Genomic DNA, 15764 nt, shown 5'->3' with positions numbered 1-15764 from the left:
AATTTTAAATTATATTTTATAAAATTAATATCCATCTTTAAGTCATGTTTTACTTTACTCAGATGCATCATACACATAAGCCATAGGAGACCTTTGCGCCTCAAGGTGCGCTTTACGCCATTTAAAACTATGATTGTCCTGTGCCGGTGGAACATGCAAACCCACTTCAAACATGGCAAGTTGCTGCCTTAAAATCAGGGGCAAAATACTAAATGGGAGGGAGGATAGGGTAGCCAAGGAGAACTGCTGGCTCTTGTTAAGCAGCCAAATATTAGATCCAATCAAACACAACCTAGTTTTCACAGCAACGTCAACCCATCCTCATAAACTTTACATTACAGAAAAAGGTTCTAGCGTATTAATACTAAAGTCACTGCGTTAACTCATGGCTGCTACATCTCAAACTGCCTGCCTCTTCACGGTGATGAGGCACCATTTGTCCGGTTCAGTCATTGGTCATAAGTCATCAGTCATCAGTCATGCACATCCAAGGCATCAGCATCAGCATCATCACCAGATTTGGTTATGATTTCCTGAGCTTCACCAAGAGCTGATACTTTGGCATCCACGGCGTACAGGATCTTCTTTATTGCCATGGACATCTGCAGGGAAAAAGGAAATGAAGTATAGCATTCATGCGTCAGAGAAAGGTGGCCAACGGGGTACCCTCACTGTGCTTACTTCCAACTCCCCCTTTGATCCAAACATTCCCCTTTCTAATATAAGCAAATAAACAAAGTCCAGACTATAAGCTTTAGAAATGCATTTTGAGTTTTTAAACAGATCCCTTCAACAAGGATAACACAACATCAAACAGGCACAACCCAGTACCCCAGTGAAAACTACTATATGGATGTCCCACCAAAGTGTAAAAATTATTTTAATAAATTTGAAAATAAAATACCATGACAACTATTTAGAATCTTAGATAAGTTACAGTAAACAGATGTATAATACAAAGTGTGCATATAGATCGTAATAAAGTGATGGAAACACAATAAAATTTCTTGTGGTAAAGAATTATTACCGGAAGATCCTCCACCTCAGGAGTTTGACAAAGGATTTCGATGTCACGTAATTTTCCAAAATAGAAATCTCGTTCTTTCTCCAGATCATCTACTGAGAGCTTGAGGTCCGCAATCTAATCAAATACAAGTATTGAGAAATTTATTTGACATCATGCACAAATATATAAGAACAAGATCAAGTATGAAACAATTTGGCTCCATATTTTTAGTCTACAAACTGAAACAATTTAACACTTGAAAGTAGAAAAGCTATCTGTAAGTGCATGAAAATATCTAGTTTTGTACCTTTGCAAAGAGCTGGAAAAGACAACACTGCATCCAAACTAAGGGGGTCTAAGATAAAACTGAAACTTAAAAACTAAAAATGATAGTGCTGAATCATACAAGTATTGGAGGCTTATCATCTGATATTTTAAGAGTTGGATTCAATTAAATTGTTCAATAAGTGATAAATAAAAAATGAGATCCATATATTCTACAAATTCACAAATACACCTTGTTATGACATTCTTAAAATAAAATGCAATAATCAAAACCCAGGAAGACTATTTTCCTGATGCAGATTGCACCGAGTTTCTCAAGATGAGACATAATGGGCTCTTATTCTTTTTTCATCCTAACAATTACTATAATTGCATGGGTAGAAATGTGACTTAAAATGTTACCTGCACTTTTATGTCATGACTAATTAAAGAAACTACTCTCCATGAGAATAGAACAAAAATAAAATTTAATAAAATTAGTCCCTATTTAACATTAGACAAAGTACCTGATTTAATAAGTGTTCTAATTTTCAATAATATATATTTCTATTACCAAATCATATGGCATTGTAAATTCCAAGAACGGATAGCTCTTCCCTCTTCTTTTCAGTAACCAATAAACCCTCATGTATGCTTTACCACCTTTCCCAGACAAGACTATTTAAATCCTCTCTAATAAAAATTCACATCCAGGGAAACCCCTGTACTAATCCATCCATCTCTTCCTGAAATAGCCATTTGACCGCTGTTTACCTGCAGATGCACTTTATTCATGGTCTCCTTTTATTGATAGGCAGCCTGGTTCAGGTGGCAAAGGATTGGGGTGAGGATGGAGAAGGTTCTAGCTTTGTTTCCATGTAATAGAAACTAAATAAATTAGTGAAAGAAACAAGTATCTATAGAAGAAACAGGCAAAAACAATTTCATTGAAAGAAACAAAAAAAATCAAAAATCAAAAAAAGGGATGAAGTCCTCAAGATTATATTCTCCCTTGGTTCATCGTCTACTGCTCAAACATTCATTATCATTCCTAATCAATAGTTTAATGAATCTACTAGACCCTAAAATAATCTTGAACAAATGGTAAAGAACCATTCTAATGCACCATATAATCAGTGAACCATTTTTTATGACTTACCTAACAGCACAATAAGGTCCATTTTAGATACCTTACTAGGCCCCCCATTCCAGAGTATCATCCAACTAAAAGTAATAAAAAAAACTATAAGCCTAACAGCTCATATCTGACATTGTTGTTCTCAGATTATTTAAGCCTAATTGGACACTCTTGTTGGTTCAGATTTAAATAAAACAGAAATCCAGAACTTCCCCACGGTCATACCTCCTGGCGCAATCCTTGAATCTCACCAACAGAATTAGCTCCACCTGACATCTCACTTTTATGCCTTCCTTTGGGTCCTATATGAAAAGAAAGCAACAAAAGAATGGTAGGAAAACAGACAAACAAATTATAATAATCAGAGCAGACTCTTGAATGCATAAACTAACCAGAACTCTCGTCAATGCAAATCCCATTGTCAGAGACATTAGATAAGTTATTTGCTTGCAATGATTTTGAAGACTTGTAAGAACCCTTTATGTTCCTTTCTTTACCACCTTTGCATCTTCGCTCCACAGGGTTATAATTCCTGAGAGGGAAAAGTTAATCAGAAATTGAACATAGAAATAGATAAGATCAGCATGAACAAAACTACCCGAAGAAGAAAGAACAAAAACTGCATACTCATTCATTATGCCACCATTCATGGAATCACAATATCGTTTCAGCCATTGTAAAAACTCCAAGTTGTCCAAAGGCCGTCCTTTAACAAGTTTGTTGACCTCGATATGCTGTCACAATGACAATTACACTTGAAATTGCAAATATATTTATGCATCATCTTACTAGCACAAGGCAAATCAAGATTCAACAATTTAACCCATGCACAAAGAATGATATTACACAATACCATAAAGCATCTATTTAGGCCAAATTTCAGAGCCAAGCAAACAATGTTTAGTCTATGCACCTGATCACTTAAAGGGACATCTTCCAGACATTTAGAAAAGAATGTGAGACTCAAGGATGTCCAAGATTAATAACTTAACTCTGGCCAAGGAGATCACATACTAAATAACATAAAGCAATAGATTCTAATATTCTCCATGCATAACGTGTAAATACACCACAACATATTATAATGGACTGTTCTCTTTTTCTTTGTTGAAGAAACAAGAAAACATCTTCAGCTCTGCAGATGAAAATGTAGGAAGTATAGGTGGCATAATAAGCAATAAATAGTAGTAATGAAAATGAAGCTTCTCACCACCAAAACAATCAGGAGTTTGTAAAATATAAGATCCTTGATAAGGATATCGCATGTCAAACCATATAAAGCAATTGGTTTCTGTCACATAAATCTTGTCCAATCTTTTAACTAAGCAGCAACTGCACTATGAGGGAGGACCACGTCTCTTAAAGATTAAGTGTCTATGTACTGCTCTCTGTGTGCTTATATCCTATTCACCACTGATATTCAAACACTAACATTTCAATTCTGCATGCCAAAGTTCTGACCAAAATATACAAACACCATGTGCAAGTTTCCAACATGAAGCAACCCAAGTGAAACTTTATCTTTGGTCCAAAAGTAATGAGCTATGCTACAGGGGTGACTATCCTCATAATTACCATAAATCCCCTCAACTTGTTGAAGGCAGGAATTGATCCTAGGTTTTACTAGAAAATTAGTTGGCACCTTCAACCCAAATAAAACTTCATGCAACCAACATTTTGACAACCCGTGATATTTGTGCTTCATGAAAAACCAATGAAATGAATCGTCATAATTTGTACAGAAACGGCAGAAAATAATAATTAATGATGATGAAGCAGAGGTAAAAAGTTATGTGGCTACTTCGTCCATGACAAAGAAAGCCAAGGAATAGTTTATCAAAAAAAAAGAAAGCCAAGGAATCAAATTAAATACAAAAATGGAATTACCTTCTCGATTTTTAACTTGTTGAATACTTCTTGAAGGATTTTGTAATTTTGGATCATGTCATACTCCGTTTTTGCATCAAAATTAACCTAAAAATGGTAAGGATCAGGAGACTATTCTCAGGATAATTCAAATGTACATAAGAACAGAAATGTGGAAGCAGTTGCAATGTGTTACCTTGTGCATTGGAACGACTCCTGGATGAATCATGTCCATCATCTGACACTGAACAGCACCAGATGCCGCCTGACAAGAATAAATTTTTTAAATTAAAGATAAAATGAAATAAAGATAATGAACAATGTACCACAATATTAAAAGAAAAAGGAGACCTTTAGTTACATAGTTGAACTGGATATCAAATTAAATTACGACATCCACATGCCTCCAACAAGTCTAACTAGCATCCCAGTTTTTAAAGTTGGCATTTCATTTAAATGTTGGCAATTTAATCTCAGTTGGTATTACTACCTAGGCCCTGTACACCAATGCGAAGGGTGTTTCCCCAATTGCTTCTCACTTTGTTGTCCTGTAGGCTTAGAGGATGATGGCAATTCTTTTTACCCAGCTCCCTCAACTTTTTCTAGTTTTTTTCTAAGATAGTTAAGAAGGTCTTGTTGGAAGATTTTGCTTGGTTGTTGCCTTGCAGGTGTCACAAAGTCATGTATAGATTCACTATTCCCAACTCCTTGCAGAAACTCTAGCTCCTTATAGTCAATTGGGTTCCATTGTTGGTCACAAGAGTGCGCAGTATCCCAAACTAATACATCATGTTTTTCAACAAATTTTCTTATGCTCCCACCTTTTAATTGGGAGTATGCTTCGACCTATACACATTTAGTGAAGTAGTCAATAGCTATGAGAATGAATCTTCTTTGCTTAGTGGTGACAAGGAGTGACACAATTATATCAAGCCTCCATTGAACAAACATCCAAGGGGCGGCCAAGGTTGTGAGGTCTTTAAGAGCATGGTGTGGGATGGGTGTGAACTATTGACACTTGTCAGACATTTGGACATACTATTGAGCATCCCTCTGCATGGTTAGCTAGTAGTGCCCTTATGACAAGGCTTGATGGGCCATAATTCATCCCTGAATGTACCCCCCACAAATTCCTTGTGAATTTTCATAGAGATGTACTCTCCCTCTTCAAGTGTGAGGCATCAAAGATATGAGTTGGCGAACGATCATCTATACAATTTCCCTTTGATTAGTGTGTATCAAGTCGCTTTTTGTCGTAGTTCTAAGGCCATCCTCTCACCAACTGGCTCTAGCCTGTCCTAGAGGTAACAAACATAAGGTTCCATCCAACCTAGGTTCCTTGCTTGGAGTATGAGTGTCTTCAACCTCCTCAATGTTAGGATATTCAATAAACTCTAATGGCATGTTGTCTCCTTTTGTCATCCCAAAGGACGCCCCTAATGGCTAAGGCATATTCAACTCTTGGTTTTGCTCCTAAGGAATCTATGCAATGGTGACATCCTTGAATTGTTGCAATAGCCCCCTCACTTTTCTAAGGGATTTCTCCATGCCAATCATCAAGCCTCAAATGCATCAATCACCTATCTAACAACCAATTGGGAATCACTACAAACAATCAACACCTTGGCTCTCATGTTGTGGGTGAGACTTAAGCCTACTTGAAGTGCTCCATGTTCCACTTTATCATTCATGAATTTGAAGCCTAAGCTAATGACTTGCTTCAGTCAAGTTCCTTTAGGTGACATTATGAGGATGCCTACCTCTACTATCGTAGTTAAATCTTTAATTCTTAGGCTTGTACTATGTTTTACTTAAATTCCTCCATACTATAAACCATGTATTTTATTTCTTCTCTAAATAACAATACAAGACAACTCAACAAGACTCCCACAATCTCTTTGGTGAGTTCATGCTCTCTCTCATGCTATGTTTTAAGAAGGCTCTCCCTCTGTATGATCTCAAGACCACAAGATTATTTCAAAAGGCACTTCAATCCTTTTATGGGTGTGGCACCAACAACTCCCTATTTGACCATGAGTAAGCAATCCTAATCCTACTCAAACTACAATTACAATCAAAATTTGAACTTCTACTCAAAATCAAACTAGAATCACAATTTGAATCCAACTTTGAGCTTTCAAATGTTTTCGACTCATTCTTCATCCATTTAAAATTCCTTTTGTGGACCCACGTTTTTCACGTGCGTTCCCAGGTTGCCACAAGCATTCATCCATGTACCAGCCCTTCAAGTCCCTGGTTTGTGGTGCAACACGTCTTCCTTGGGTTTAACCCAATGCCAAGACGTCTCTTTAGTGTTCTACCTCAAGTCTACCCGCTCTTGTGCTTTAAGTTAGTCCACTCGTGCACTTGAATTGACACATGCATCCAATCAGCTTGTTGCATCACAAAGGTAGCCTGTTGCATGCATCTCTATGCAGCCCTTGTGTATGTCAAGCCCTCTCTTGGCCTACACATCTAGCAACTTGCCTTGGTGCCAATCCTTCCCGTGGCTTGTAGCCCTTTGCAGCTCCTTAAGTGTGTCAATTATGCTTATACATATCCCCACACCTAGATCACATCCACGTCAAGGCAACCCACTCATGTTTGCTTACACCTCGTGTCATCATGCCCACAAGTTGCACTTCTTGTCACACATCCGTGTTGTTACTGCTACGGCACCATGCCATGCCCAAACCCTCTTCTCAATGCAGCAACAGGTTATGGCATTACACCCATGACTCCTCATCTTCATGCACAAGGCATTGTGTCCTTGTGCTAAGCATCAGGTATCATGTCTGACTTTGGCTTCCTTCATCTCAAAGCAAAAGGCATTGAGCCCTTGTGTCAAGCCGCCTCATTGCATAGGGCATTGCACGCTTGTGCCATCGTCAAGTGGGGAAGACAAAGTTGCACCTCGTGCTATTGCGGCCACGGGTTGCACAACAGATGTTGCAAAGCCCCATGTGTGGATGCTAGCAAGTCTAGCTCCATGTGCTTTCCTCGTGTCTAAGGCCTTACACAAACAAGTGTGGATACACCCATGCCACCTTGTCTCCCTTAAGTCACTCATCCTCCACCTCCACCCCCACCAACCCACCCCCCACCTCCAAAGAGCATTTTAAGTCATTTTAGAAGTTTTTGAAGGAGACATCAAATTCTACTTCTACTTAGAGTCTCCCTCTTGAAGTTTCCTCTTCAAATGAAAAATATCTCCATGACAAAATTCAACCCTTGAATTTTGGCCGAGTCAAGGCCATGCCATATGCTATCCATCTCACCTTGCCTTGATCATAAGCCACTGATGGAACCAAGGTGCCACACATTGAGACCTTGGTGCCACATACTTAGAGTCAAAGTGTTAAGTGCTAAGTCATCCGAGAAAAGGTGCTGACAATAGATCACTTCACCATTCATCCTAATAGATCATGTTTCTTGAGGACTACTTGGAAGAACCACTTAGAAACTACCTCAATCACATAGCAATGTGGGCATGAAAGTACAATCTTAATTTTTTTATGCTCCCTCGGAGGAATAAGTCTACCCACTTGATGGGTAGATATTGAGTCTCAATGTCAACCAATGCCTTATTGACATAGTAAACTGACTTTTGTATTACTCCTTACTTCCCCGGGCGAGTACCCTACTGACGGTGACCATAAATGTGGCTAAGTATAGGAGCAAGCTGCTCCTTGTTTAAGTGTCGCCAAGATTGACTAGGTGGTCGAGTAGCATTTGAGTTCATCGAAAGCCATTTGACAGCGTTTTGTCCATCCCTAATTAAACCCCTTTTTTAAAAGCATGAGGTTGGATCAACAAAGGTTGATCACACACACTATGAACTTCCCTAGGCTACCAACCACCCAAGTAGCCATTGGACCTCTTTCAAAGTAGATGAGGACAACATTTTCAAAATTTCTTGTATTTGATTGGACTTCACTTCAATTCCCCTTTGAGTGACTAAGAATCCCAAGAACTCCCAAAGGTTGATGTCAAAGGCGCATTTGCTTAGGTTCAACTTCATCTGGTATTTTTGTAACATGATGATGGCGTGCGCAAGGTGCTTACAATGGTTGAAAATTTCCCTACTTTTAACTAACATATCATTAGGTAATACTTCCAAGATCTTCCCAATCTTGTCTATAAACACCTGATTCACCAACCTTTGATAAGTGGTCCTTGCATTCTAGAACCCAAAGAGCATAACCTTATAGCCCCCTTTTTGTTACAAAGGTTATCTTCTGCTTATTTGACTCATACATGAGGCTATTTGGTTGTAGTCTGCATAAGCATCTAAGAACATGAGGAGGCATGCTTGACAATTACATCTACCAATGGGTTTATCTTCTAGGGAGGGTAGCTATCTTTGGGATACACCCTGTTTAGATCTATGTAATCTATGTACACATTCTCCATGCTATCTTCTTGTTTGGAATCACTATTGGGTTGGCAAGCCAATCAAGGCAATAGACTTCTTTAATGAATCCAACAATCAACAATTGTGTTAATTTTGTTGAGATCAACTGTTGTACTAGTGAATCTTTTGCCTCACAAGTTGGCTTGTTAGGTCTATGCTCAATCAATGGCAAGCCAAGATAGAGGTTATCCTTGGCACATCCCTAATTTTTCAAGTGAAAATGTCCTAGTGCGCACCTAGCAGATGCCTTGGTTGCTATGTTTCATGTAGGGGGTAACATTCATGATAACCTCCAACCTTGAAGTCACTTAGAAATTTCTATATAGGAATAAATAGGGTCTTGAGCATATCAACCCTAATTAGTCTTTTGTTGACCTCCTTAATAACTGTTACATAACAAGCCTTTGTTGATGTGTGGTCTCCATAGATTTTACAAAGGTTCCCTCTTTTGTGGGGAACTCTATGTTATGATGATAGAACAAGGGGGCCTACCTTCATATCATGTATCCATAACCACCCAGAATGATGTTGTAAAAGAACAACCTATCCACCAATGAGAACAAGGTTGGCTTGGTTACTATCCCAATTATTACTAGTAAGATGATCTCTCTAATTAGATCAATCAGTATGCCATCTAGGCCAACAAAATGGAAGAGAGAAGGGTGTAGGATTTCTCAAGGTCAAACCATCTACTCATAAGCCATAAAGGTAAAAGAGATTGGTTACCCTTTCTGTGGGACCTGGTAGGAGGTTTCAACCCATCAAAGCTCCTCATTAGAGAAGCTAGGTCAACAACATAATGATCCGAAAAGCCATATGCTTCCACAAAAGGGTGACATCTCTACAGATGGTGAAACTACCTCAAGGTTATGAGCATTCGTCAAGTTGCAAGGGTCGGGAAAGAGCTTTTGGAAAACCTTACCAACATCGGACGGAGAGAGAGGCCCCTTAAAAGAGCTCTTGGTCTCACTAACACAAACCTGGCCCAATACGAGAAACTCTTAACCTTAGAGGAAGGGCCCAAAGAACCAAAGCAAGGCCCATTACACACAAGGCCTCCCACTTTTTGGCCCAAAGAACCAAAAGGAGCCAAAACAAAAGGTTTAAAAGCCAACCCCTTGTTTAACCCCATTGCCACCATCTTGCTACTATAGGGAAAGGACCTTGGGCTTGCCACAACTTAGTTAACACGTAAAGGCTTTGAGGATACCGTCTAACTCTTTGCATGCTTCCCCAACTCTTCCCCTATGTATCTAGCTACACATAGCCCCTCCACACTATCTTCCCTGACCTCCAATGCCCTGTAACTTTCCTTCACAAAAACCGAAGACAACCATGGTGGAGTCTCCCACCATAACTGAACTATATAAGCCAATGACCCTACCACCACATGAAGGATCCTTGGCACCCTCCTCCCATCGAAGCTAGCTAGAATTCTAGCCCACTGTAAATGTCCTCTCCACTGTATCCACATCCACAACCACAAAACCTCCACAAGTGTCCCCCACTCTCTTCAAGAAATCCTTTCCCCACAAGTGCATAGGCAACCCAATCACTCTTACCCAAGTTTCTTTAGCAAAAGCCCCTTCCTTGAAACAACCCGCTTTAGGGCTCCACCAATCTAGCTTCAACCTTTTTTAATCAAAAGAACAACACCCCTTACGCCATACCCTTTCAGCATCCATACAATTCTCAAACTTAAACAAAATCAAAGCACCACCCAAAAACAAAAGATGAAGATTCCCAACCAAACTCCAGTATTTACTAGCCCAAGCTTTCAAAGAACCCAACTTTGGAGCCTCTCCTGCAAAGTCTCTCCACCTACCCACAAGACAATGCTTGAAACGATTCAAGTTTTCCTCTAAAGCCTCCTGCCCACACTAGATCCAAATAGCCTCTCCCACTTCCCCATTGCTCCTGAAATTGCATCTGCAAAAATTCCTTTATAGGGGAAAACTTCTACACATTCCCTCCTTTGGCAAACATCCCCCTTGAGGCAACTTTGACCGATTGTGCTCAAGAACAACACCAATGCTCCTTACCTTGTCTACCAAAGTATTCTCCAACCCCCTACACCACCCCTTCCTTCTAGAGAAATTAAGGAAAACCTCTCCCTCTCTGCTGACAAAACTAAACATTGCAAAAAACTACCCGCATTATTGTTTCAAAGTTCCAACTTAAAAACTCTTCCTCCTTCCTTCTACTCCAACCTAAAAGGCCTTCTATTAAAATTATCATAGTGGAGTTCAACCCCCTTCAACAGCAAAGCAAGGCCTCTCTCTCCAAATTTGATCTAAGAGGAGAGATCTCAACCCCTCTCCACAATCAGCCAACTTCCTTTCCTTTGACCATCTCCTTTGAGATCTCAAAGGATTTTGAATCCACCCCAAATCAGCACTTCCCCCCTGGTCTTATAATTAAAAACTAAAAAAGGTTAGCATTCTTTCTAATCAATTTTGTGTTTTCTACAATAAATAATAGGCGGGTTCAGGTTTCAATGGGTTACTCAAACCTTCAACCCATGTCAACTCTAATATTTTTGGGTTGGTATTTTTCTAACCCAAACCCAATCCTAACCTATTCAAACCTTGTTTTCACCAACCAAAACATCAAATTGGGTTGGTGCAAACAAGTTGCAACCTTAGGACAACCTAATGCTAAACTACTACAGATATGCCTGTATTGATTCTCATGCTACTTTTTGCAATTGGAAGAGAGGCTCTAATCCCTTCTACTATTGGATGGAATGGATATATTGCACCTATGAACATTGCTCCCATATCCTTGAAGCTTAAGAACGACTAGAGTGGGAGTTGATGAAACCACAGTAGTATTAGTCCCTGTGGAAGTTGATGGAACCTTGCATGGTAGGTTGTCATTATCCTCAACCAACACCATCATCTATCAAAGATGCATCAAATTCTTGAGAAGGTCATCGTTTCCGTTAAAAATTGGAACCATGAAACCTTTAGGGGTTTCCTCCTTGAGGATGTCATGATAAACAGTGTTGAGGTAATGCCCTGCATTGGATAGAGGGCCATGGGCTCTAAGACCCTTCCCAACACTATTGTTGAACTTCATCTAATCTAACTTGGTTAGCCACAAAAGACTCCCTTCGAAGTTAAATTATATCATATACCATATGAAAACATTAAATACTAGAGTTTTGAAAAGTTCAATTTAGCAAAATATGAGTTTAATGTATAGTTTTATCACAAAATACACAAAAATAGGCTTCTTAAATTTTTAGATTTGATTTTAAGTTCCAAATTCTACCTAAGCATATATATGAATGTCATTCAAACTATTCCAATGAAAATTTTCCAACATCCATTGGAAGAATAAATTTAACTTCCAATATGGTCTTTGATAACAATAATATAGTTTTTTATGTAGGATTATTTTACCTTTCTTTTCCTTTTATGACCAATTTCTAACCTTTTTGTATATTTAAACAATTAATGTAATAATTCTTTCAAAAAAACAAAAAAAAAGAAGATGAATTTAGGTTTTTTTTAGAAAGTATGAAAAATAGTTGCAAGTCTTATTGTTTCCTGTATCGTATATGTATTGTAAAATACATTTAAGATAAGATACGAATTGTGATACATATCAATTTTCATAAAAAATATATCATATTGTGTAATGTAAGTTTTTTACAACTATGTGTATTACTTGATTTTGACATCCCTACATCAAATTCAAATATAAACAAATGCATACAGAAAATAAAAAATCCAAAAAAAATTCGTAAGCACAAGTGAAGAAACATCCAATCTCTATTGCAACTAGGAAGAACAACCAACACAGTGCTCAGAGCCACTGCCTAAGCCCTGAAAGGGTGGGCACAGAAACCACTCCAGAGACCACAGGACCTGAGAATGAGGTGCTCAGAAGAAGAGAGGTGGAGTGTCACTGCTCAGGAAGTAATGGAGGCAGCAGGACAACTAGTTTACTAAAAAGGAACACATGTTCTATAACACATCACCTAATCCTAGGATCATGAGAGTCAACCACGACACCAGAACTGTAGAAGGAATAATTCCTTCACCCATAAGATCAAGTAGAAAAAACACTAGCTGCCAGTTCCCATCATCCTTTCTGTTCCTATTCTAACTTGACGGCCAGAGTGGCCTTGCCAGAATCCCCAGCAGCAAATTTCTTGCAAGTATTTGGAGGATTAGGACCATTCAATTGGATAAAGAGCTTGAATCCCTTGTGTGGTCGTAACGAGAAAGGTCGAGACAAGCATTGATCTCAAACAAAGAACTTAATAATGTACAACTTCAACATCAGCATACCCATGCATACATGAATGCCCATATGTATCTAAGAGTAGAAGGCAGACTAGTTAATTTTGTTATGCCCACCCAATTTAAAAACTCAAACAAACGAAAGATGGGTCCTTTGACTCTTTTCTTTCTGAGTCAAATTTCCTCAAAATTAAAATCATTGCTTTTATTTCTATCATTTTGGCCGGCCCAAATCCCGTTCAACCCGTTTCAATTCCGTTTTCAATATTTGACATATAGAACTCCATTTTTTTTCCCTTTCAAAAGGCAAAAGTAACATCGACAACAACAACAAACCAAGAACAACTTTGCATCTTTGTACAATTTCTTAAAAATCCGTTCCATTGACAAATACAACAAAATGTATGAAAAGAAGAAGAGTAAAGAGCCTAGAACCTGCATCCCAAATAAAAACACAGAGACCAAAAAATAAACTTTCAAAAAAATAAAAAGGGAGAAACCCAAAAGTGGGGAAATGAGGCAGTAGGAGAGTACCTCCTCAACCTTGGAGAGATTGAGATGAAGAGTGGCGTTGATCCAAGACAAAATCTCACCCCTACCCACGAAATAGGCAGCGTCCATCATCCCTATACTGGCCGCCATTTCCTTCTACAGATGAAATTAAACTCCTGAAACTACGAGGGAAGAAAATGGGAAGATGAGGAATGGTAATGATACGAAGCAGAAGAAATTGAGAGGGAAAGTGGAGAAGAAAGATGGTAAATTCAGAAGAAAAAAAGAAAAAGAAACGGAACCTTGCAGAGAAACGAACGGCTCTGAAACGGACAATGGTGAGAAAGGTACGCCCGCGACGCTACACCCCTTCAAATTTAATGCCCCGTCACTCCTTTTGGTAATAAATGGCCATTGCCTCCATCCTCCCTCTCATTGACTTCATATATACTATAATCATATCTGTATGTATAGTTTAGCCTTGTTTTTATTAGCTTCCAACAAAACCTTTACATCACCCTTCGATTACTCTAATGTCCACCACAATCATAAGCAATGTATTTTGCAGATTAGGTTTACCAACCTCTAAATTGATTTGAGTTCGGAGTATTTCATTTTCATACAAACTTAATGCCATCTTTATTTCACTTTTCCAGACAATAAAAGGAATCATAAAGGAAATGAAAGAGATTAGACGGAAAGAAATACCAAACGAACGCAAAACATATTGTTTGGTTAAATATATTTTGGATAAAAAAAAATTCTTTTTATTATTTTTTAAAATGTCAAAATTTGTTTAGGTCACTTTATGAGTCAAACTTAGGATGGGATTGATAATGTTAGTATATACTTCTTTTTAATTTATTTACTATTTGTCATTTTTCTAGGCCTTTGGTAGCACAACTTTGCATCTTAACCCTACCAAAACTGTCAACTTAGTCTGATTTTTTAGTTCAAATTGAGAATTATTTTTAAATATATAAACATTTATAAATTTGAATAAATTTATTAATAAAAATTATCGAAGAAACAAATATAAGAAAAGTAAGATTTTTTGGAGGTTTATTTTAAGATAATATATATAAGATTTTTTATTTTTTATTGAAATAAAATTGATAGTTCTATAAGATATTTGAGATGGAGTGACATACATTACATATATATTATGTTCTTATAGATGAATTTTAATAAATTTAGCTTCCCTCTCTAGTAATTTTTAAACAAGTTTAGCTAAAAATATTAATGAATGAGAAATTGAAAAGGATATTATAATGTAAGGGGGTAAACAGGCCATAAAATCAAGGACAAGAGAGGATAGAAAAATAACATCATCCCACCTATTCCCGGGGAAAAAGCTTGTACCTTATCTCTCACACTGTCGGTGCCACCATTTACCATTTTACCTACCCCATTTCCTTCTATCTACTTCTTCAACAATCTCCTCCCTTGCCACTAAATCTATGTTTTCTCTACCCCTGTGCCCAAGCTTTCCTCAAAATATTTGTACGTTCTTTTTTTTTTTCCTTTCTATTTTTCTTTCAATTAAGTTTTTGATATCAAGTTTTAAAAAAAAAATTGAAGAAAAGAAAGAAAAAGAGAAAGGTAAGAAAATATTGCATAATTTTAGGTTTTTTTTCTTAAGTGATGTTTATTTTTTTAACTTAATATTAAATGTAATTTGTTTTCGGATTTTAGATATTTATTTTTAATTTTCTTTTACTCATTACTTAATTATTAAAAAATTTCGACTAAATAAAAAAAGTCAAAATTTTAGATTTAGATGTTGTTTATTTCTTTAGCATTTTATTGGAAAGTAATTTATTTTAAATTTTAGATAATTTTTTTATATTTTTTGTTAACTTATTACTTGTTTTTTAAAATTTTTAAATATTAAAACTAAAATGTTGATTTTCTCTACTTCTTAATACTTAATATATATATATTTAAAAAACAACTTAATACTTAATACTATTAAATATTATTTAGTCTTTTTATTTAGAATTAAGTAAAGTACCATTGTTAATATTGCACTTTTCCTCCACCCTCCACAAAGATTAGAAAACCCCATAATTTCTCCACCATACTCAAAGCTTCTCATCCAATATTTTTCTTTTTTAAATACATAATTAATATCCATATAATTTTCCCAAAAAAAAAAAACAATTTCAAGTATCTTTAATACATAGATCTCATTAAGTTGATTTCTATTTTTGTTATACTGTCTATTTTTCTTGTACTTCTTTTATTTTATTTCATAAAATTACTATTTTATAACTATGTTGAGATCCTCTCTTCTCATCTTCCTTACCCTAGGTTATCATTGTTGTCACA

General features: G+C 37.0%; 1 protein-coding gene across 3 annotated transcripts; it reads right to left on the bottom strand.

Annotated features, from left to right (window-relative positions):
- Nucleotides 1-215: 215 nt before the first annotated feature.
- LOC117925350 (microtubule-associated protein RP/EB family member 1B-like) lies at nucleotides 216-13842 on the bottom strand. 3 transcript variants are annotated; one of them, XM_034844363.1, is made up of 9 exons: nucleotides 13736-13842; nucleotides 13476-13609; nucleotides 4471-4539; nucleotides 4296-4382; nucleotides 3036-3142; nucleotides 2801-2940; nucleotides 2634-2710; nucleotides 1028-1141; nucleotides 216-602 (listed from the first exon to the last, which is right to left on the bottom strand). In XM_034844363.1, exons 2-9 carry the CDS (start codon nucleotides 13581-13583, stop codon nucleotides 474-476), a joined length of 831 nt encoding a protein of 276 aa, XP_034700254.1. In that variant the 5' UTR covers nucleotides 13584-13609; nucleotides 13736-13842; the 3' UTR covers nucleotides 216-473. The 3 variants fall into 3 exon arrangements, with proteins under 3 accessions (XP_034700254.1, XP_034700243.1, XP_034700249.1); XM_034844352.1 differs by having other exon boundaries at nucleotides 13476-13615; nucleotides 13736-13840; XM_034844358.1 differs by lacking the exon at nucleotides 13736-13842 and having other exon boundaries at nucleotides 13476-13690.
- Between the last annotated feature and the right edge of the window lie 1922 nt (nucleotides 13843-15764).

This window comes from Vitis riparia, chromosome 1, assembly GCF_004353265.1.
Source record: "Vitis riparia cultivar Riparia Gloire de Montpellier isolate 1030 chromosome 1, EGFV_Vit.rip_1.0, whole genome shotgun sequence".
Lineage (NCBI taxonomy): Eukaryota > Viridiplantae > Streptophyta > Magnoliopsida > Vitales > Vitaceae > Vitis > Vitis riparia.
Note: the sequence above shows the minus strand (reverse complement) of the source record. Positions and strands in the feature narration are given on the sequence as shown.

Excerpts from the sequence above, each read along its gene's own strand:
- LOC117925350 (XM_034844363.1), bottom strand. The coding sequence starts at position 13,583 with ATGGCGGCCAGTATAGGGATGATGGACGCTGCCTATTTCGTGGGTAGG. Across the intron at positions 4,383-4,470 it reads GAGTCGTTCCAATGCACAAG|GTTAATTTTGATGCAAAAAC; the intron begins GTAACACATTGC and ends TACCATTTTTAG. Across the intron at positions 1,142-2,633 it reads TTCAAGGATTGCGCCAGGAG|ATTGCGGACCTCAAGCTCTC; the intron begins GTATGACCGTGG and ends GTATTTGATTAG.